This window comes from Polypterus senegalus, chromosome 9 (genome assembly GCF_016835505.1).
Source record: "Polypterus senegalus isolate Bchr_013 chromosome 9, ASM1683550v1, whole genome shotgun sequence".
Lineage (NCBI taxonomy): Eukaryota > Metazoa > Chordata > Cladistia > Polypteriformes > Polypteridae > Polypterus > Polypterus senegalus.
Genome location: NC_053162.1, coordinates 175,559,175 through 175,582,339, shown reverse-complemented (window position 1 = coordinate 175,582,339; position 23,165 = coordinate 175,559,175). Strand labels below are relative to the sequence as shown.

Below are 23,165 nucleotides of genomic sequence, written 5' to 3'. Positions count from 1 at the left end.
TGTACTGTGGGAGGACACCGGAGCACCAGGAGGAAACCCACGCAGAAATCAGGGAGAACATGCAAACTCCCGCACGCAGGGAGGACCCAGGAAGCGAACTCGTGTTAAGATTCGACCTTTAAATAAAATAACGGGAGTAAAAAAAAAAAAACCCAAATAAAAAGCGCAAGTTATTCACAATTTTAGTTTGTTTTAAAGTTACATGTGAAGCCGTACCGAAAGGCCTTGTTTCCTTCTTCAGGTGGCTGCTCTGAGGCCTGCCAAACTGTCAACACCCAAATCAGCATTTTCTAATCAATATTTTACTTACATTAAAGCATATAAACAGAGCTCAAAAATAAACATTGTACAATATTACTATATATCTTGCTTTACAGACCTTTTTGCTTTTTAATTCACTACTAAAGTAATAGTGTTTAATTTACATCCTGGACAAAGACAAAAAAAAACACACATATCCATGCGTTTTCAGTTGAATAGCACATTTTTTATGTAAAGGTCAGTTACACTGTATTGCCAAAAAAAGAAAAAAAGTTGTGCTTCTCCAATGCCAGCAGTAAAAACGTAAAAGAGAAAATCAGATCCAACCTGCCAAAAAAGTGTCCAAGTCTATAAGAGCAAAGCCCGCTCTCCGTCTTCAACAAAATGGAATGCATTTCAGAATGAGATGTGATGACGTGGCTCCTGGCAAATTTTCCCTCCCCGTACCCCTTGGACTGTCCAAGTCTGCATTCGCCCAGGACATCCTGAACAAAGGCCTCCACTTCACTGCACTTTCTTTTTTTGCTTGTTCTTCCACAAAACTACGGTGATAAATCCACCTTAAAAAACAAAAAGGAACAAAAAAAGAGTAAATTGCAGTTGCTGACATCTTGCACGCCCCTCACACTGTACAGGTTGCTTATTTTTACATAATTTTTAGATAACATACATTTGTTTTGCTTCTTGGATGCCCACAAGAGGGCAGCATTAATTCAGATAATTTCTAAGGAAATAAAAAAAAAATAAATTCCACTGTCCCTTTTAGTTACATTTTATGGCATATACTGTAAGTACACTGGATTCAGAAAGTATTCCAACTCCTTCACTTTCTGTACACTTCACTGTGTTGGAGATTTAATTTTAAATGAATATATTTGCCATTTTTGCTCACCAATCTGCACTCAGTAAATTATGACAAATTTAAAAAAAATGTCGAAAAGATTTGCAAGAACATCCTCGAGACCAACTTCTCCCAACTATCCCAGAACAGTTTGGTGACCAACAATGACGGAGCACCGGGCCGTAAGGCAAAAGTGAGAACTAAGTGGCTCAGGGAAGAAAACATTGACATTTTGGGCCAATGGCCAAGAAACTCCACAGACCTTGTGGTCAATCCTCAAGAGATGGGTGGACAAACAAACACCCACCAATTCTGACAAACTCCAAGCATTGATTCTGCTAGAATGGGCGGTGGCCATCAGTCAGGATTTGGCCCAGAAGTTGATGGACAGCCTGCCAGGGCGAACTGAAGTGGTCTTGAAAAAGAAAGACGGGCCAAAACTGCAAAATACGGACTCTCTGCATAAACTTAATGTCATTGTCCATAAAAGCCTTTGAAACTTGTGAAATGCTTGTAATTCTACTTTAGTATACCATAGAAACATCTGACAAAAAGAACTAAAAACACTGAAGTAGCAAACTTTGTGAAAACCAATACTTGGGTCATTTTCAAAACGTTTTGCTGTGATGGATTTCAGACAGTTACATTATTTAGGCACATGTGAATTCCATTTGTCCACTTTCAGAATTTCTCTAATCAAACGAAACTTGCCACAGTTATTAGTCCTTTAAAATGCTATAAGCCCACTGATTCGGGGCAAACTGTTTCAGCAGGTTTTTCTCTTAACAGATGACTACATATATTGCAGATTCCTATAGCAGAAAATGTAGTGAAAAAAATGTAGTAAAAGCACCTGCACTTTCTTCCACCTCTGGCAGTGCCAGATACTTTGGATAGTTCAGATAATATAGATTGGGGAATGGCATCCCCTGCCCATGGGAGCCTGCAGGCTTTCATTTCAGACAGTTTCTTTATTTAAGAGCATGTCATTAAATCAGATGACTTGGCCCAGGCTGGCTGTTGACATAGTAATTCAAATCCATCAATTCAGTTCTTTTCTTTTAATTTAACCTCATTTAACAAAAAACAACTACCCTGAAATACAAAAACTCCACCCTTTACAGCAGTGTCTGCTGTGAAAATAACATTGTAGCGAATCTGGGCCTGTACCTGAGAGGGACAAGCTCCATAGGTGGTCAAGATCAGTCTAAGGAGGAAACGACTACCTGGACAAGCTGGCATTAAAGCAGCTCCGTGATTGGTGTGTTGCAGAGACAGCACTTAAAGCACTTCAGATGCATGTCCAGGCTGCTAGAGTCCACTTGGGTGTGGGGTCGCCAGCGAGATTCCACAGGGTTGGTGAATAGTGGGCATACGAATTGTCTCTGAGACAGAGAGCAGAGCACAAAGCGACCTAACAGCTGGGAGATGCCACCAAAGTGCTCACTCACTGTGTGCCGTGTCTGCAATCGTGGATCCTGGACTTCCTTTTTTTTTTACTGGTTTCTCCAGTAGTCACACCCCTTCAGGCAGGTGAGCATATGCAGATTTCCATGTGTTTGTTGTTAGGAAAATAATAGTGTACTTTGGGATGTTGGGAAGTGTGCCACCACAGAAAAACAGGTTGGGAAATGCAGCTTTACACGGTCACAGTGAGTCACACCCTATCCATCACTAACAGGCACAAGGTAGGAACCAACACTGAAGAAGATGCCAAGGGACAATAAAATCTGGAAAGAGTAGATAGATAGATAGATAGATAGATAGATAGATAGATAGATAGATAGATAGACAGACAGACAGACAGACAGACAGACAGACAGACAGACAGACAGACAGACAGACAGACAGACAGACAGACACTTTATTAATCCCAAAGGGAAATTCACAAAATTCACACATCAAGACGTTGCTTCAGATGTTCAAAAACAGGGTGTTACACCTAAAGCCACAGAAAAATGAAAGAATGAAATGGGAAAAACAACTGTTCATTTTTAACATGAGTTTGTACACAAGTTATGCACTCTGCATCAATCCTTTAATTTTCCAAAGCCCATTCTTTGCATTGTGGGGTTGCAGGCCAACATACAGTAATCTGATATTAACAACACAAGGCAAAAATAACTCTGGACGGATCACTAGTTACACTCACTCACTCACACATATACACACACACACACAAGGCCAGTTTTGAGGTTCCAAATATCCTGTCTTTGAGATATGGCGGAAAATGGAGAGTCCAGAGACTGCACATGGGTAGTGAGCAGGCCAGGAGCTGCACACCAATACAGTTAGGGCCGTAAATATTTGGACAGAGACAACGTTTTTCTCATTTTGGTTCTGTACATCACCACAATGAATTTGAAATGAAACAACTCAGATGCAGTTGAAGTGCAGACTTTCAGCTTTAATTCAGTGGGTTGAAAAAAAAAGATTGCATAAAAATGTGAGGCAACTAAAGTATTTTTTGAACACAATCCCTTCATTTCAGGGGCTCAAAAGTAATTGGACAATCGACTCAAAGGCTATTTCATGGGAAGGTGTGTTCAAGTCCGTCATTATGTCTTATCAATTAAGCAGATAAAAGGCCTGGAGTTGATTTGAGGTGTGGTGCTCGCATGTGGAAGATTTTGCTGTGAAAAGACAACATGCAGTCAAAGGAGCTCTCCATGCAGGTGAAAGAAGCCATCCTTAAGCTGCGAAAACTGAAAATACCCATCCGAGAAATTGCTACAATATTACGAGTGGCAAAATCTACAGTTTGGTACATCCTGAGAAAGAAAGCAAGCACTGGTGAACTCCACGGACCTCCACGGAAGACAACAGTGGTGGATGAGCGCAGAATCGTTTCCATGGTGAAGAGAAACCCCTTCACAACAGCCAAGCAAGTGAACAACACTCTCCAGGGCTTGGTAGGCGTATCGATATCAAGTCTACCATAAAGAGAAGACTGCATGACAGTAAATACAGAGGGTGCACTGCAAGGTGCCAGCCACTCATAAGCCTCAAGAATAGAAAGGCTAGATTGGACTTTGCTAAAGAACATCTAAAAAGCCAGCACAGTTCTGGAAAAACATTCTTTGGACAGATGAAACCAAAATCAACCTCTACCAGAATGATGGCAAGAAAAAAGTATGGAGAAGACGTGGAACAGCTCATTATCCAAAGCATAGCACATCATCTGCAAAACACGGTGGAGTCAGGCAATGTGATGGCTTGGGCGTGCGTGGCTGCCAGTGGCACCGGGACACTCGTGTTTATTGATGATGTGACACAGGACAGAAGCAGCCGAATGAATTCTGAGGTGTTCAGAGACATACTGTCTGCTCAAATCCAGCTAAATGACGTCAAATTGATTGGGCGGTGGGCGTTTCATGATACAGATGGACAATGACCCAAAACATACAGCCAAAGCAACCCAGGAGTTTATTAAAGCAAAGAAGTGGAAAATTCTGCAATGGCCAAGTCAGTCACCTGATCTTCACCCAATTGAGCGTGCAGTTCACTTGTTGAAGACTAAACTTCAGACAGAAAGGCCCACAAACAAACAGCAACTGAAAGTAAAGGCCTGGCAGAGCATTAAAAAGGAGGAAACCCAGCATCTGGTGATGTCCAGGAGTTCAAGACTTCAGGCTGGCATTGCCAGCAAAGGGTTTTCAACCAACTAGTAGAAATGAACATTTGATTTCCAGTTATTTAATTTGTCCAATTACTTTTGAGCCCCTAAAATAAAGGGATTGTGTTCAAAAAATACTTTAGCTGCCTCACATTTTAATGTAATCATTTTGTTCAACTCACTGAATTAAAGCTGAAAGTCTGCAATTCAACTGCATCTGAGTTGTTTCATTTCAAATTCATTGAGGTAATGTACAGAACCAAAATTAGAAAAACGTTGTCTCTGTCCAAATATTTATGGACCTAACTGTATAATGCTTCTTGGTACCCCTTGATTATTTTATTATAAAGCACAATACTTACCTATAAATAAGACAAGAACCAGTGCTGCAACAACGGGCAATATAACTGAATATTCTCGAGGTAGGAAATAATGATGGATGGCATGGTCACTGTTGACAAAGGGCTGTAATTAGCAAAAGTAACAGAGAGAGAAACAGAAACATCGTGAGTCACCAGCAGATTTCAAGTCAAATGTTCCGTGTATGACTTCTAAAGCACAGATTACATTAATTATCCGCAAATAAGATATTTGTGGAAGACAACATAATAACAAAAATGAGAATGCCAAAACAAATTCACAGTTTTCACAAGCTGGAGTGCCCAGAAAGTAAGAATGCCATGGATCTCTTTACATAAAATGAGGAGTGGAGTGAAAGCTGGCACATTTGTGGTGTTTCATTTGCAAGTACAGCAAATCTGTTTAATGGTGGAGATGCTGGTCTCCTAGACTGAGACAATCTTTCAGTTGTGAATTTCCCCTTGGGATTAATAAAGTAAGTATCTATCTATCTACAGTATCTATCTATCTAGTTTTTAACAGCTGGCAAAACAGACTATGAGGCACTGAAGTTAAACCTATGTCAAAATTCTGTTAATTTCCTACAGCTCTCTCCAAGGAGTGCAGGCCTGGAGTGTTTACACATACACTGAATATCACCATAATATATTAGCAATACTAACATCCATCCATCCATTAACCAACCCGCTGAATCCGAACACAGGGTCACGGGGGTCTGCAGGAGCCAATCCCAGCCAACACTGGGCACAAGGCAGGAACCAATCCTGGGCAGGGTGCCAACCCACCGCAGGACAGACCCAAACACACCCACGCACCAAGCACACACTAGGGCCAATTTAGAAACACCAATCCACCTAACCGGCATGTCTTTGGACTGTGGGAGGAAACCGGAGCGCCCGGAGGAAACCCACGCAGACACGGGGAGAACATGGAAACTCCACGCAGGGAGGACCCGGGAAGCGAAACCGGGCCTCCTAACAGCGAGGCAACAGCGCTACCACTGCGCCACAATGCCGCCCAATACAAACAGAAAGCAGGGCAATTTCAATGATTAGCATAAATTGATCATGACAATATAAAGTCGTCTCACTAACATACCTGAGATACGGAAACAACAAGAAACATCAGAATTTCTTGTTCTGCTCTTGTTAACCTTCCTCCCCACAGTGGCACACTTAAAGTCTCGGTTCTGAGGCATGAGTGTTTGGCGAAATCACAATTACAAAGCAGATGCTTTTAAAGCAGACATTACATGTAAACATGCTCTCAGAAAAGTGACGTACATTCAAATCAGAAAGAAGGCGCTTAAACTCGAGAAGCTGTGCTTAAATAAGAGGCTGCAGTGAAATGAGAGACAGCACTCCAAGAAAAGAGGCTACGTTCAAATAAAAGGTCCTCATTCAATTAAGAGAGGGGATTTTCAAATACAACAAAGTAGCCCTCAAATGGAGGATGCTAATAAAAGAAGCTGCATTTGAATTAGAAAGTCGCCATTCAAACAAGAGACAGGCAGTCTAATAAAGAAGAAGAAAGGGAGGAGCGCAATAAAAGGACAGACTGTGTTAAATCAGAGACCAAATTCAAATTTGAGGAGAGTGTTTCAAATAACAGAAACTTAATCTATTTTGGGGGGTGCGAGTAATGTGTATTAAGAGAAGCGGTGCTGCACTAGGGGCACAAATAAGAGATTACACTCAGACATGGGACAGCACACACAATTGTAAGAACGATCAAGTTAAAAAGCAAGACTGGAGATGTACAGTGGTGTGAAAAACTATTTGCCCCCTTCCTGATTTCTTATTCTTTTGCATGTTTGTCACACAAAATGTTTCTGATCATCAAACACATTTAACCATTAGTCAAATATAACACAAGTAAACACAAAATGCAGTTTTTAAATGATGGTTTTTATTTTTTAGGGAGAAAAAAAATCCAAACCTACATGGCCCTGTGTGAAAAAGTAATTGCCCCCTTGTTCAAAAATAACCTAACTGTGGTGTATCACACCTGAGTTCAATTTCCGTAGCCACCCCCAGGCCTGATTACTGCCACACCTGTTTCAAACAAGAAGTCACTTCAATAGGAGCTGCCTGGCACAGAGAAGTAGACCAAAAGCACCTCAACAGCTAGACATCATGCCAAGAGCCAAAGAAATTCAGGAACAAGTGAGAACAGAAGTAATTGAGATCTATCAGTCTGGTAAAGGTTATAAAGCCATTTCTAAAGCTTTGGGACTCCAGCGAACCACAGTGAGAGCCATTATCCACAAATGGCAAAAACATGGAACAGTGGTGAACCTTCCCAGGAGTGGCCGGCCGACCAAAATTACCCCAAGAGCGCAAAGACGACTCATCCGAGAGGTCACAAAAGACCCCAGGACAACATCTAAAGAACTGCAGGCCTCACTTGCCTCAATTAAGGTCAGTATTCACGACTATAAGAAAGAGACTGGGCACAAACGGCCTGCATGGCAGATTTCCAAGACGCAAACCACTGTTAAGCAAAAAGAACATTAGGGCTCGTCTCAATTTAGCTAAGAAACATCTCAATGATTGCCAAGACTTTTGGGAAAATACCTTGTGGACTGATGAGACAAAAGTTGAACTTTTGGAAGGCAAATGTCCCGTTACATCTGGCGTAAAAGGAACACAGCATTTCAGAAAAAGAACATCATACCAACAGTAAAATATGGTGGTGGTAGTGTGATGGTCTGGGGTTGTTTTGCTGCATGAGGACCTGGAAGGCTTGCTGTGATAGATGGAACCATGAATTCTACTGTCTACCAAAAAATCCTGAAGGAGAATGTCTGGCCATCTGTTCGTCAACTCAAGCTGAAGCGATCTTGGGTGCTGCAACAGGACAATGACCCAAAACACACCAGCAAATCCACCTCTGAATGGCTGAAGAAAAACAAAATGAAGACTTTGGAGTGGCCTAGTCAAAGTCCTGACCTGAATCCAATTGAGATGCTATGGCATGACCTTAAAAAGGCGGTTCATGCTAGAAAACCCTCAAATAAAGCTGAATTACAACAATTCTGCAAAGATGAGTGGGCCAAAATTCCTCCACAGCGCTGTAAAAGACTCATTGCAAGTTGTCGCAAACGCTTGATTGCAGTTATTGCTGCTAAGGGTGGGCCAACCAGTTATTAGGTTCAGGGGGCAATTACTTTTTCACACAGGGCCATGTAGGTTTGGATTTTTTCTCCCTAAATAATAAAACCATCATTTAAAAACTGCATTTTGTGTTTACTTGTGTTATATTTGACTAATGGTTAAATGTGTTTGATGATCAGAAACATTTTGTGTGACAAACATGCAAAAGAATAAGAAATCAGGAAGGGGGCAAATAGTTTTTCTCACCACTGTATATGGAAATACTTTTAGTTTATAAAATTTAGATCTGACTTTAAAGTGGTTCTGAATTAAACATCTTACTGCACCCTGGGTGCAGGTCTTGTGTCTTCTGGGGTCTCTCATCCTGTTTCTCACCAAGTCTCTTTAGAATGCTGCGAGGAGAACAGGCTATTCAGACCAACATTCCCCTACATTTTCCAAAATAACATCCAAGTTGAGATCTAAAGGTTCTGAAAGTCCTGCCCGCTACCACAGCGGTTCCCAAACTGTGGTACGCGGGAGCCTTTTCAGGTGGTACGCATCGCGGTCCCTGAAATTTAATTTATCTGTGCAAAACCTTTTATGACAAGCCTGTTGTGAGCAGAAACCAATGAAACTCTTTAAATACAATAATACGTGGATTCCCAAATTTAGTGTGGTGTGAAATTTTCTCATCTGAGTAAATAAAACCTATTATTCGAATCAGTATTTAGTTCATTTAACGCTACCATAATTCCGTTTTGCGGAAGTCAACTTCTACTTCTTCACTGTCTTCGGTAACTCTGCCTCACAGAAACCGCTCGCGTTTATTGTTATACGCGCACTGCCGCTGTATCGCATCGTAGTCACTAGATCTGAGCACAAAGCCGATACCATTTCATCTTCGGTAACTGCGTCACATACAGGCCGAAGGCAGGATTTAGTTTCGGGGTGGAATTTATCAATTTATGTACATGCACAAATTTTTTTCATTAATTTTATGCATAATTTCTTCCAATTCTTTAACTTTTATTCAGATTTCCGGGTGGTTTAGACCCAAACTCCCCCTCCTTACAACTCTCCCTCCCTTTCAACAAGGTGCGGGTGGAACGCAACGCAACGCAACTCACTTAACCTCAGGTGGTACTTGACGTCCAAAAGTTTGGGAACCCCTGCTCTACCACACTACTTGGTCATTTATTCCCTGTGCTCTTTGTGTGAAGAAAATAAAAACATTTGCCTGAAATTTGCCCTTAACTCTGTTTCAATCACATCCTCATGTTCTTGCTGCATGGCTCTTCCTTCATTCTGGTGCTTCACATTATAATAAAATGTGAACAGGCACTTGAAGACAATGTCATATACAGTATGGAGGCCACTTTATTAGGTCTGCGTTCTGATATTGGTAGGACCGACCTTTAGACTCCAAAGGTGCCCAAGTTTTTCAAGGCACGGATCCAACAAGGTGTCTGGAACGTTCCTGAAGGATCTTGGTCCATGTTATCTCAAAAGCATCATGCAGCAGTTGACCTGTTTTCAGGTGTGAACCTCCTGTTTCCGCTCAGCCAAAGATGTAGAGTATACAAGCCACTGGAGTAAACTGATGTCACTGTCAAAGTAGCAGAACCCCCTGAACATTACGTGTGGCATTTTGCACTATCCACTTTAAAGAAAGCAGACTGTACACATAAAGGGATGCACATGGTTAGAAACAATAATGCTGGTGATGTACCTAACACTTACAGTACATCACCAGCAGCAGCTTGTACTGTTGACACTTGGCAGGATGGATCCGTGCATTCATACTCTTTGTCACAAATTCTGACCCCACTGCTGTAGCATAAACTGAATTTCGTCAAACAAGGTGACAATTTCAAAGTTTCCTCATCACATGAACGACATGGATAATGAGACAAATTGCTAGCATTGAAATGATGGATATCACTATGCAAAAAAGGCACCACAATACATGTCCAATAAAGTCCAACAATACGAATTGCATTAGCTCACGTTAAAACACAGATCCACTGCTGCTATGTAATAAAATAAAGGTGGCATCAAGTTTTCATACAAAGATATAAGGACATAGAAAATTTGACAAATGAAAGGAGACCATTCAATCCATTAAGCCTGTTTGTTTAGCTGTCCCAATATCTCATCCAGATGCTTCTTAAAAGTTGTCAAAGTTTCTTCTTCAACTCCACGTCCTGGCAGTTTATTCCACATTCCCACAACTCTTTACATAAAGAAGGGCTTCCAGGCTTCAGTCCTAAATGCACTTCCCCTTCATTTGCACTGGTGTCCTCGAGGACGTGACTCAATGTTAAGCTGAAAAAAAAACTCTGCTGGATCTCCTTTACCGATGCCTTAGTGCAGTGCTTCTCTAACTCGGCCCTGGGGACCCACGGTGGCTGCAGGTTTTTGTTCCAACCAGTTTCTGTTTTTAATTGGACTCCTGGGCTAATTTAGTGAACTGTTATTGCCCAGATTCTGAGTATTGGGGAGAATACAGAAATTGGAAGACTAAGTTTGGTTAAAAAAAAAAAAAAACTTGGGGGGCTAAGTCAGTGTGATCAGGAAAAGGGGGGTATTGGTTGTAAAGTTTTATTTATTATGAACATGTTCTTCTTAAGTTTGCATATGCTGGGTTTATGTCCAAGTGTCTGTTGATGGTGTTCTCATTTGACAGCCACGATTCAGCCAGCTCTCTGGCACTTTTAGTACTGGCCTTAAATCTTACTTGTACATCGTCCCAGTTAAATGTATGTCCTGTTGATTTAGTATGCGTATAGATCAGTGATCGTGAGTCCTTTCTGCTGATGGCGCTGCGATGTTCATGTATACGTGTTGCGATTCTTTTTGAAGTTTGTCCCATGTATACCGCTGAGCAAGAACTGCATGGAAGGCTATAAACTGTGTTTCATGTTTCTGCTGTCGATTTCTTGTTTTTAGCATTAAAGAGGACCGTGCGCAGACTGTTCGTGGGTTTGTGTGCTATTCTGATGCAGGACCTGGCCAGGATGCACGCTGCACCTTCACCTTTTGGTGATAAGGAAGTGAGTACCAGGTGGGGTGGGGGTTCTGGTTCAAGTCGATTGTTTGCAGAGTTTTTTGGCGTCTTCTGTGTAAGCATCAATTAATGAATACTAGCCAACCCGCGGAGTACCATACGCCGCATAATCAGGCCGGTTTCTTAATGAATTTTAAGCACAGGAAGAAAATTAACATTTGAAAAATCGGTAATGTAATAAATCAGCAAGAAAAGCAACATTGTAACAATGCACGGAACGAACCAACACACAATCGTCCGTGACTGAAAACTTACGTACCGCCGATCGCTCATGTGCCCACCTCCAACTCCTCACTTGAGTCGTTGTCGTCTTTGCACAGTCCAGATGCATCTGTGACTCACGTAGACTTTCCGTGTTCCTGCAGGAGCATCCAAGAAGACGCATGTTTGTCGCGGATGCGAATTGCTGTATGTAGCGTGTAAAACAGTTTGCTATGGTGCACGCGGTCGTGCGTCGTAACCGAAAACTCGGTTTTTAAAGACTGCTTACTTCTTGGGAGTTGAAGGCATGACTCCTTCCTGCATGCGCCATAGGTGTCTTACTTGTCGGCGGTTTAGTGAATCCACGCCCCTTCCGGCGTGTTTTCCATGAGTGTCTTACCTTAGTGAATTATATATATAGAGATTTTTGAGTATCTGTTTGAAGTGAAAAGACGGAAGATCACTGATCTATATGCATTCTAAATCAACAGGACATACTGTATATTTAACTGGGACAACGTACAAGGAAGATCTAAGGCCAGTACTGAAATGTGCCAGAGACCTGGCTGAATCTTGGCTATCAAACGAGAACACCATCAACAGACATTTGGACATAAACCCAGCATATGCAAACTTAAGAACATGTTAATAATAAATAAAACTTTACAACCAATACCCCCCTCAACTCCTGATCACACTGACTTAGAAACACCCCCTCCATGTATTTTAGCTATATATTACCTTTGATTCTTGTAAGTCTAAGCATTATCCTCTGATGAAGGCCCCTGGCAGGGGCTGAAAGCTCAGGAAAAAAACTACTTTATGATACGTCATTCATTTTGTCCCTTTGTGGATCTCTAGCTGCAAATTGTTATATATATATATATATATATATAACAATGTACCAAGCAGTTATATGGGAATAATGTATTTTTTTCTTTTTAAAAATATTTACATCTTGATTTTCATTCTACTTTTCCAGGTGTTCTAATTGTTTAACTAATCCATTATTTACTAATTAGTGGGTCTGATGCTAACGTAGTTGCAGCCTTTCTTGATGCAGTGTTGTTTGCCTGGGTGTCTGCTCTGCTTGTTTTTAATTATCATTAATAAGATACAACGAAGGGGAAAACTGCACAGAGAAAGGGCAAAATATAATGAAATTAACAAAAGAGAGTTAAGCATTTAAATCTATAGCAAGTCAAGTCAAGTTGGGGAGCATGCACTGGTAAGGCGCGTTGCCACACCAACTAAACGTCAAAACAGCTTGGAATCCCAGTTGGCAACCCCCCAGGCAGACACGCAGTCCAATCCCACCCTCCAGAAATGACCCTCCATCTGCCGCAGCCAGGTGTTACGTGGGTGACCCCTTGGCCTGGTCCAGCCAACTGGGTTCCCAACAATGAGGATCTTATGAGCTGGATCACCCTCGGGGAAACGTGCCACATGGCCATAGTGCCGTAACTGACGCTCCCTCACAATGCAGGTAATGTGCCTCATTCAGGACTCCATGAGCAACACAAAGTCAAACCAACAGTACCCAAGGATTTTCCGGAGAGACACAGTACCAAAAGAGTCCAGTCTTCATCTCAGGTCACTGGATAGCATCCATGTCTCGCAACCATATAGCAAGACAGGAAGCACCAGGACTCTAGAGACTTGGACCTTCGTCCTTTTGCAGAGATATCGGGGGTGCCACACACCCCTTTCCAGCAACCTCATGACCCCCCATGCTCTCCCAATCCGTCTACTGACTTCACAGGAAGAGTCACCAGAGACATGAATGTCACTGCCAAGGTAAGTAAACCTCTCAACAAGGTCGACACGCTCTCTGCAAACAGACACCCTGCTGATGGCCGTGCCATTGACCCATGTGCTGCGACTCCTCTCGATGATATCCAGGGTGCCTTGCGAGATGTAACACCAACACAACCCTCAGCAACCTTCAGGGTCTTCTGCCTACAAGGATGTAATCCTCATAGCCAGCCCTGGCAGTGCCAGTGGCTGCAATGAAGTCGCCCATGACCAGAGGAGTGTCACCTGGTGGGCACCCATCAACCACCAAGCAAAGCTGCAAATAAAATGTCTCCCTCGCCGAGACATCACTCACCGCGGTCGAAGCATACACTGAGACAACAGACAAGGCACCCAGGGAGTGCCGTAATCTGAGTCCCATAATACGCTCGTTGAAAGGAGTGACATCGGACACCATCGGAAGAAGCCAATCCACTACAGCAACAGCTGCTCCCTGAATATGACAGCCATCAGACTGACCACACCAATAAAAGGTGTATCCACCTACAGAGATCTGGCCAGGGGAATTTATGCAGCTCCTCTGGCAGCAGAAGTAGATGATCATCTTGCCGGAGAGACAAGACGTTTCATGCTCCCACCCATATGGACCACCTCAAATTGGGACCCGAGTGCTGCCGTAAATCTTTAGCAAAACAGAAATATTTCTAAATGTCTTATAAATGTAAAAATCAAGCTATTGTGCTTTTCTGAATGTAGAATAAAAGAAAAAAAATACCAGCTAAGTAAATGAGATCAGTTGTTATCAGGTGTTGTCACGGATTAGGAATCTGATTGGAACAAAAACCTGAAGCCATTAGGGGGTCCCCGGGACCGAGTTTGTGAAACACTGCCTTAGAGGATTTTAAAACCTTGATGAGGTCTCCACGCAGTCTCCTCTGCTTGGGACTCAACGGGTTTAATTCTTGGAGTCTGTCACAGTAGGACGTGTCCTCAAGTCCTGGGATTCACCTGATTGCTCACCTCTGCACAGCTTCAAGTGCTGCTAGGTCTTTCTTGTAGTGTGGGGACCGGGATTGCGCACCAACAGTGCAGATGCGCTCTCATTATTGCATTCTATGATCTGAGCATAACATCGCTTTATACTCAACACTTCTTTTAACTCTGTGGTGGGTTGGCGCCCTCCCCGGGGTTTGTTTCCTGCTTTGCGCCCCTGTGTTGGCTGGGATTGGCTCCAGCAGATCCCCATGACCCTGTAGTTCGGATATAGCAGGTTGGATAATGGATGGATGGATGGACTTCTTTTTACTGTAAAAAATCAATCCATGCTTCTATTTTCTTAATCCATTAAGTCCAATATGGAGCTGTGCGGGGATGTTGCCTGCCTTAGGACCAATCAGCCATACACACGTTGCCACTCCATTACTGGGCATACCAACACATATGTTTTGTCACTCATGTATAATACAGTAAGTGGGCTAGGAAGATAGATGGATGTACTGGTAGGTTCCTGAGTCAGGATTAAAGTATGGCATGTTGTTTTATTAATAAAGGTACAACTATAGCAATTAATTATAGGTAATGATTAAAAGAACTTACATACAGACTCATATGTATGACATGGAAATGGTAAAACCGTTAAAATACATACCAGGACAATCACCCAGATAGAATAGTAGGTGAACAGGAGAATGCTGAACACTACAAGGCCCATTCCAACAGCCCGGTCTGTCCATGTCGCCTTTATAACATAAGAACAAAGAGCTGATGTTAATCTCTCAAGAATTCACATTAAATGAAAGTTAACATTTCAACCAAGGCAATTTCTTCTTCAGCAGTTTTTTGCCAGTCTAACCCAAAATATGCAGTTTTGAAATATTTCCCATTGTTGGGTGATGGGACGCCAGAGCTTGTCACATTGGCATCGCGCAGAAAAGAGCACTGGGCCGTCACAGGGCAGAGGGACACCCTTACTCAGAGCTGGACGGTCCTGTCAATCAGCTGTTCATCTACCTTTTGCCAGAGGCGGCCTTTGGGGGTGACGACAAGGGCAATCGCCCCCAGGCCCCCCGATGGGAGATTCTTTTGTCACCGTCAGCTCATCATACAAATATGCGGGGCCTCTGCAAGACATTCAAATCTGTTACAGACTGAAATACGGTACGTGGTGGATTTCTTTGGAAACCACTCATAAACGAGGACTTGCTACTTTAGAAGCCTTTCCCGCCATCTATACCATTAACCAAGAAAGCTCTGGTTTCAAAATACCGTAATAATTACGCCATTAAGTTCCGTTCTCCGTGATTAAATAAATTTGTCGACTCCAGCGGGTTCGGCAGAAACGACTGTTATCTAGCTTGTTAATTTTGCATGCAGAATGTTTCTGAATCGTTAATTAAGTTGGTTAAAGGCCACTAAACCAATACAAGAACAGTTACAATACGTAATGTAATCAAACGGCCAATGGTACCTACAAAAGGCACCATGTTTTTTTAACAATAATAAGGCGTACAGCATATGAGGCGGACAAGCTCGTGAGCGTGGTGGTACGGTATATAGCCTACACTTATGGCTCTCGGCCCTGCATATGACAGTCGCCCAAGGCCCCGCATACTCCTAAGGCCCCCTCTGCTTTTGCACTAACACTACTGTTAACCCCAAAACGACTTTAAATATTTGTTTTAAACTGATGCTGGAAGGCCAAATTGAAAACACTTCTGCATTATTCAGAGACTCCTCCTAATTAGTTAAACTATTGGCGGGCCCTGCTCTGGTGAACTCCTGTGACTCCTTCCTTGATTTCTCATTGCTGTCTTGAACAGTTTCATTAGCGCTCAGTTAATTTAGACCAGTCGTGGAGTAAGATGCACATCACCCTGTTACTTTTCCATTGGTGTTTTCTGCAAATAATTAATTTATTACTTCTTTTAAGTTATGGCAGATCACATGTTTTCTTGATATTTTCAATCTCTGCTATGTTCTGGAGTTGTTACCCTACACCAGTCTGCTGTCCTACGCTCTGTTCCACAGGCCCACTTACCCCAAACACATGCACACTTTTTAAAAAAGAATATTCATACATTAAAAAGTCAACTTCTCCAGCTAGGGAGTCATTAAATATTGTGCACTTTTTTGCTACCTTGGTGATTCTGTATAGTAAGCAAAAACCCGACGGCGCTCTGCAAGGACAGCCCAAAGATGGAATCGCATTCATTGTCAGTATAACAACAGCCTGCTGCATAGTCAATTGACTTGAGGGTCACAGTGAGATGATTAGGGGCCTCTGGACTGAAAATCTTGTAAATTTAACATGAAGCCATGACATGACTTCTGCGGAAGAAGGTCGTCTGGTGGTGGCACCTCTGTGTGGCATCAAATCTCAATTGAGACTCTCTTTGTGTGTACCTCCTAGCTGGTGGAACAAGCTGCCCACCTCCATGTGTGTTTAAGAAGCATTTGAAGATTCTCCTGTTTGGTGAATTTCTTTCTATGTGATAAAATGGTTTTATTATATTTTTGTAACCAGCTTTGTATTTTTTACTTATAAATGTGTTATTATTTTTTTCCTACTTCTCTTGTTCAAACAGTCCCCCACACTTACTTAACTCCATTATGCTGAACTCTATTATAAGTCACTTTGAACATTTGCTAAGCAGATGTGAATGTGAATATAAATGTCTTAAGATTTGTACTGCTAACAGGTAAGTGGAACATCAGCCATATGCAGTGATCCCCACCTCAATCATTAGCCGATAAATCAGAAAAAACACTCACTCATCTCAAGGTGCCTTGTCCAGCATCTGTCTACGTCCATTTTGTGAACCCACTTAATTCAAGACACTGAAAAATCTCCTCCTCTCCTTGGATAATTTACTGTAGCCACACAATGTTTGTTGTTCTCATTATTTATTCACTTTTAAGGCAAAAAACTTGCAATGGGCTGATGTGAGACTGCACAACTGTAATTGTGTTTCTGGCTCCAGTTCAATAACAAGCTCTCCAGTTTGTCACTGCAGATGCGTTTGTGTTTTTATTTGCCTTTGGTTCTGCCATCATTCTTAATTAATACTAAATAATTACACATGGATGTACGGGACAGTACAACTGCATGATGTTAATTGTTTGAAAAACAGCATGGAAGAGACACTGTACAATCATATATATATATATATATATATATATATACACAGTGGTGTGAAAAACTATTTGCCCCCTTCCTGATTTCTTATTCTTTTGCATGTTTGTCACACAAAATGTTTCTGATCATCAAACACATTTAACCATTAGTCAAATATAACACAAGTAAACACAAAATGCAGTTTTTAAATGATGGTTTTATTATTTAGGGAAAAAAATCCAAACCTACATGGCCCTGTGTGAAAAAGTAATTGCCCCTGAACCTAATAACTGGTTGGGCCACCCTTAGCAGCAATAACTGCAATCAAGCGTTTATGATAACTTGCAATGAGTCTTTTACGGCGCTCTGGAGGACTTTTCGCCCACTCATCTTTGCAGAATTGTTGTAATTCAGCTTTATTTGAGGGTTTTCTAGCATGAAGCGCCTTTTTAAGGTCATGCCATAGCATCTCAATTGGATTCAGGTCAGGACTTTGACTAGGCCACTCCAAAGTCTTCATTTTGTTTTTCTTCAGCCATTCAGAGGTGGATTTGCTGGTTTGTTTTGGGTCATTGTCCTGTTGCAGCACCCAAGATCGCTTCAGCTTGAGTTGACCAACAGATGGCCGGACATTCTCCTTCAGGATTTTTGGTAGACAGTAGAATTCATGGTTCCATCTATCACAGAAAGCCTTCCAGGTCCTGAAGCAGCAAAACAACCCCAGACCATCACACTACCACCACCATATTTTACTGTTGGTATGATGTTCTTTTTCTGAAATGCTGTGTTCCTTTTACGCCAGATGTAACGGGACATTTGCCTTCCAAAAGGTCAACTTTTGTCTCATCAGTCCACAAGGTATTTCCCAAAAGTCTTGGCAATCATTGAGATGTTTCTTAGCAAAATTGAGACGAGCCCTACTGTTCTTTTGCTTAACAGTGGTTTGCGTCTTGGAAATCTGCCATGCAGGCCGTTTTGCCCAGTCTCTTTCTTATGGTGGAGTCGTGAACACTGACCTTAATTGAGGCAAGTGAGGCCTGCAGTTCTTTAGACGTTGTCCTGGGGTCTTTTGTGACCTCTCGGATGAGTCGTCTCTGCGCTCTTGGGGTAATTTTGGTCGGCCGGCCACTCCTGGGAAGGTTCACCACTGTTCCATGTTTTTGCCATTTGTGGATAATGGCTCTCACTGTGGTTCGCTGGAGTCCCAAAGCTTTAGAAATGGCTTTATAACCTTTACCAGACTGATAGATCTCAATTACTTCTGTTCTCATTTGTTCCTGAATTTCTTTGGATCTTGGCATGATGTCTAGCTTTTGAGGTGCTTTTGGTCTACTTCTCTGTGTCAGGCAGCTCCTATTGAAGTGATTTCTTGATTGAAACAGGTGTGGCAGTAATCAGGCCTGGGGGTGGCTACGGAAATTAAACTCAGGTGTGACACACCACAGTTAGGTGATTTGTTAACAAGGGGGCAATTACTTTTTCACACAGGGCCATGTAGGTTTGGATTTTTTCCCCCTAAATAATAAAACCATCATTTAAAAACTGCATTTTGTGTTTACTTGTGTTATATTTGACTAATGGTTAAATGTGTTTGATGATCAGAAACATTTTGTGTGACAAACATGCAAAAGAATAAGAAATCAGGAAGGGGGCAAATAGTTTTTCACACCACTGTAGATATACAATACGTTATCCTGGCTGTTCATTTGTCTGTCCAGGATTTTAAATCACCTGTAACTATTGACCTGAAATTTGGTACACATATGCTACGTGACGTCTACTATCCATTTTTGGGGTGATGATTGACCTCCAAGGTTATTCCTCTTCTTATTTTTATTTTATTGTAGAATCAACTCTCAGCAGCGGGCTGCAGGGCGGCCATGTGACGCATGTGTACGGGCGCCGTTCTCATCCCTACCACCTTCACCGTCACTTCCCCTATCTCTTCATATCTTAAATCATTGTTGAGGCAGATTGAACACTTAAGTGCCAGCTTAAGTGAAAAATGAAGAAAAACGTACTAAGTCATCGCAACACAAACACTGACATAATAAGTTTTAACGTGAAAAGATACCGACGGAAGAAGCGGGCCGCTAGGGTGGAGAAAAGAAGAGCTGCTCAGGAAGCATCAACCTCTGAGCAAACGAATGATAAACGTACAGAGAAAGAGGAGGAAAATTATGAACGCTCAAGTCAAGTGCGCCATTGCTGGTTTGAGTATATTAGTCACTCATCTTCTGAACCTACATCTTCCAGGGAAGGGATCTTGGGAGCTAAAGCCTGTCCAGGCAGCAGTAACAGTATTCATATTGTCACACATACAGAGCACAGTGAAATGAAATTCCTGCTTGCACGTCTGACCAACATGCAACACGTTACCTCTCTCTGGCGCCATGATAAACACGAATGTATTAAAATGTGTAACTTAATTTTACTGAAGAGAAAAAAACAATAAACTGAACATGGAAAGCAAGGTGCCACCCACAGTATCCGCTGCAGGGCAGGAACCGTCGCTGCATGGCATACTCACATAAGCTCAAAGAGTCTCACAAAGGACCAAAATAATTGCTATTGATTAGTTAAGTTAAAATAATCCAAATGAAGGAGTTTTGAAAGAGTAAACAAACCATTCAAACAAAGGTAAAAATATAAAATATAAATAAGTAAGTTGTCCAACATACAGAAAAAAAGGCAGACATATTTGTGCTGATTTTCTGACATGGACAGCCTATACGCAAGACGACAGCAATCATCAATATTAACCATTTCAAAGTACTAGCAGCTCAGAGGAGGCTGTGGGATTAATTCTGAGAGGCAGCATTTTAAATAAAACAGCACAGTGAGTGGAGCAGTGGGTTAGTAAGACTACCTCATGGATCTCACATCCAGTCACTGCTAACATGCCAATCTTGGTATATCTCGTGACTTGAAATTGTACAGGTGTTACTGTAGGAATAACCTCAAAAATGAGTTTTACACACACATACAAATTTATATTATTTTATATATATCACACACTTTCAAGTGATCATCACGTTTATAAATCTCTAATAGGGTGGTATCTCACTCACTTTACTAGCAGGATACACTTTAGCTCCCCACAAATGGGTAAATATGTAATAAAATGTTTGAATGGTATGGTCCTACAAAAATACTACAAAAGGCTAAATAACAACCATAAACCCTCAAACCGTTCTTGAAAAACGTTAAGAACTTACTCTTGATAACGAACTGCGAATATGTATGTAGCGTGTGAAGGGGGATTATCAACAGATTGGCTTGTGCTTTAATTCCTGCCTAAATGTTTCGATTTCCAGAACAGATCAGGTCATACGGTTTCGTGTAAAAACCACGATCACAATTCTAGCCCTAGTAGTTCGCCAGTTCTCGCTTGACACACAGACGTTAGGATTTTTTATACCTATGTTGACAGATTTACTTTTCTATTGAACTCTTACACTTCCTATTGAGAAGCATGAAGCAAGGTGTGGACAAAATTTCACGCTATAATAGATACAATACACGGATGCCTACATGTATGTCTTTTTATCATCTATTCAGTCCGGGCGCAGTTTGCAACCTCAACGTAAAACGTAAAGATCAGCAAAGGTAGGAATTATCCACACGTATTTCATTACAAAAATGAATGAGATTTTACCATATACTATCAACTGTATAACACTGCCTAGACCTATCCGTATACCAAAGTACAGCGGACACCTTCAACAAAAATATTTTTTTTCCCCAAAATAAGTTTTAAGTTTGCTCCGCGACCTTTCCTGTTTTTATTACTGTATAGGAAAACTTCCAGACACATACACGTGAGCGAGTTAAGGGACATCGCTTTCGTATGCAAGAAGGTAAGAACATGAGCACAAAAAATGACCTAAAACGCTCCTCATTGTAGTACTACAGAAAAGCTCTGCTTCTATCTACACTGTAACTGATAAATTGAACGCTCACTCACCATTTTTGATGTTCAAGACCGAGTTTCCGGCAACGTATTTCCTCCTCGTGAGGGGCGTTTCTGCTTTGCCAAATTAGGTAAAGAGGGCGGGAACAGGAGATAAAAACCATCGGTCCTGTTCAACGATGAAAATGATTTGAGAAGGAACATCGCTAAAATCCAGCTCCGCCACACAAGTACAGCCTTACGAAATGGGGCGGGGCTAAGCATGCGGCCAATATGGCCACCATAGACATAGAAGATTTACTGGACGCCGCATGACCTGCAGCATCGTACGTCAACGTCGCCGCCATATTGCGAGTGGCTCTGCTGCGCACTGAAGTAATGGATAAAGATGCCTCACGCATGCGCTGCTGGGGATTGTACAAACAGTTATACGCTCCAAACCGGATTCCGGGGGATTACATGTCATAGGTAAGGCTGAAGAATTGTTTTGGTTATATTTGGCCATTAGAAAATCCTGTTTTATAATATTTACTTTAGCTACTACAGGCTAAGTTAGCAAAGCTATGCATTTATGTGCTCAAGTGAGCCTCCAAACAACGTTTTGGCTAAACGTATTTAGTCACTAACTATGTAGATTGTTGTTAGCTGTTACCATTTGTCAAACTTTGAAGGTTTCCCAAAGAAATCCACCCCAGGAAGCAGTGAGAGGTCAGGTAGCCCTTAGATGGGATTTTGAGAAAGCTGTCCTGTGATGTGTGCCGTGCTAGTTTGGTAACAGATGCTGTACCGGCGTCATATGATCAAAGCTACCACTCGCTCACATTAAAAAACAAAGGAGGTTTGACGATTCCGTCTGAGGGTCCAGTCAAGGTGGTCAAAGTAGCTGAGCGTGTTATCCGACAGTCGACATTCCGGCAAGCTGTCAGCGGATCTTTGATCAGTAAGTTTGTTCGGGCTGAGATTGGTTCAGATGATGTGTTTTTTGTCAAGGAGCACATCGAGGAAACACAGTTTGAAATTGACAACCACCATTTTATGCTCATGTCTTTAGTTGTGTCTGTCTTCCACAAACTAAGGCTGCACCATATTGCCAGACTGAATACTCTCAAATTACAGAGTGGCAACACACAGAGAAAGCTATGTAAGACAGTTCTGTTTCATGGATTTTAGATCCTATCCTGTATATATTTAAGTTACCACATTGTGTGTGTGTGTGTGTGTGTGTGTGAGAGATTGAGAGAGGAATGAGTGAAATGTTTTCAGAAATTATTTGTATAACAATTTGTATACAATAAAATTGTATATTTTTGTCATTGAGTGGATCATTTCATTGTTAAAAGAAAGACAAACAAAGATAACTGGCAGTAACAGTGCAAAATTCACAATTGGTGTGCCAGTTTGAAAAGATAAGTTTTGAGGGCGGTTTTAAAATGTGTTATTGAATCGAGCTGACGGATATGAGAGGGAAGAGAATTCCCGAGTTGAGGAGCACAATGAGAGACACTCGAGTTCCCATAGCACTGAGTCTGATGTGCGGTACAGAAAGTCGAGCTGCAGACGAGGATCTGAGTGAGTGAGTGGAGTGTCAGTCTGTAGGAGATCAGTGAGGATGTGGAGAGCTTTAAATGTTCAGAGCAGTATTTTGTTTTGTGTTCAGTAGTTAACAGGGAGCCAGTGACGCTGAGAGAGAAGAGGTGTGATATGTTCAGTGGATTTAGAACAGCAGGTTATTATCCTGGCAGAAGAATTTTGAAGAAGTTGTAAGCAATGGATACGTTTTTGTGGGATGCCAGATAGAATAGCATTACAGTAATCTATACGTGAGGTGACTCGGGCATTAACCGATACTTCAGCACTGTGTTGCGTAAGAACAGGACGAAGTCTAGAAATGTTTCGGAGATGGAAGAAGGCAGTCAGAGAAATGTTACTTATATGGGAG

The 23,165-nt window shown here is 41.8% G+C and overlaps 1 protein-coding gene across 2 annotated transcripts; it reads right to left on the bottom strand.

The window, feature by feature from the left end:
• Positions 1-282: 282 nt before the first annotated feature.
• Positions 283-21,467, bottom strand: dpm2 (dolichyl-phosphate mannosyltransferase subunit 2, regulatory). Of its 2 annotated transcripts, none has more exons than XM_039764359.1 (4): positions 21,281-21,467; positions 14,848-14,937; positions 5,081-5,183; positions 283-821 (listed from the first exon to the last, which is right to left on the bottom strand). In XM_039764359.1, exons 1-4 carry the CDS (start codon positions 21,281-21,283, stop codon positions 766-768), a joined length of 252 nt encoding a protein of 83 aa, XP_039620293.1. In that variant the 5' UTR covers positions 21,284-21,467; the 3' UTR covers positions 283-765. The 2 variants fall into 2 exon arrangements, with proteins under 2 accessions (XP_039620293.1, XP_039620294.1); XM_039764360.1 differs by lacking the exon at positions 21,281-21,467 and adding an exon at positions 16,971-17,257.
• Between the last annotated feature and the right edge of the window lie 1,698 nt (positions 21,468-23,165).

What these genes read in the sequence shown, in the direction of transcription:
- dpm2 (XM_039764359.1), bottom strand. An exon ending in CTATCTGGGTGATTGTCCTG is followed by an intron (nt 5,184 to 14,847) that starts GTATGTATTTTA and finishes TGCTAATTACAG; the next exon opens with CCCTTTGTCAACAGTGACCA. An exon ending in GGTTCTTGTCTTATTTATAG is followed by an intron (nt 822 to 5,080) that starts GTAAGTATTGTG and finishes TTGTTTTTTAAG; the next exon opens with GTGGATTTATCACCGTAGTT.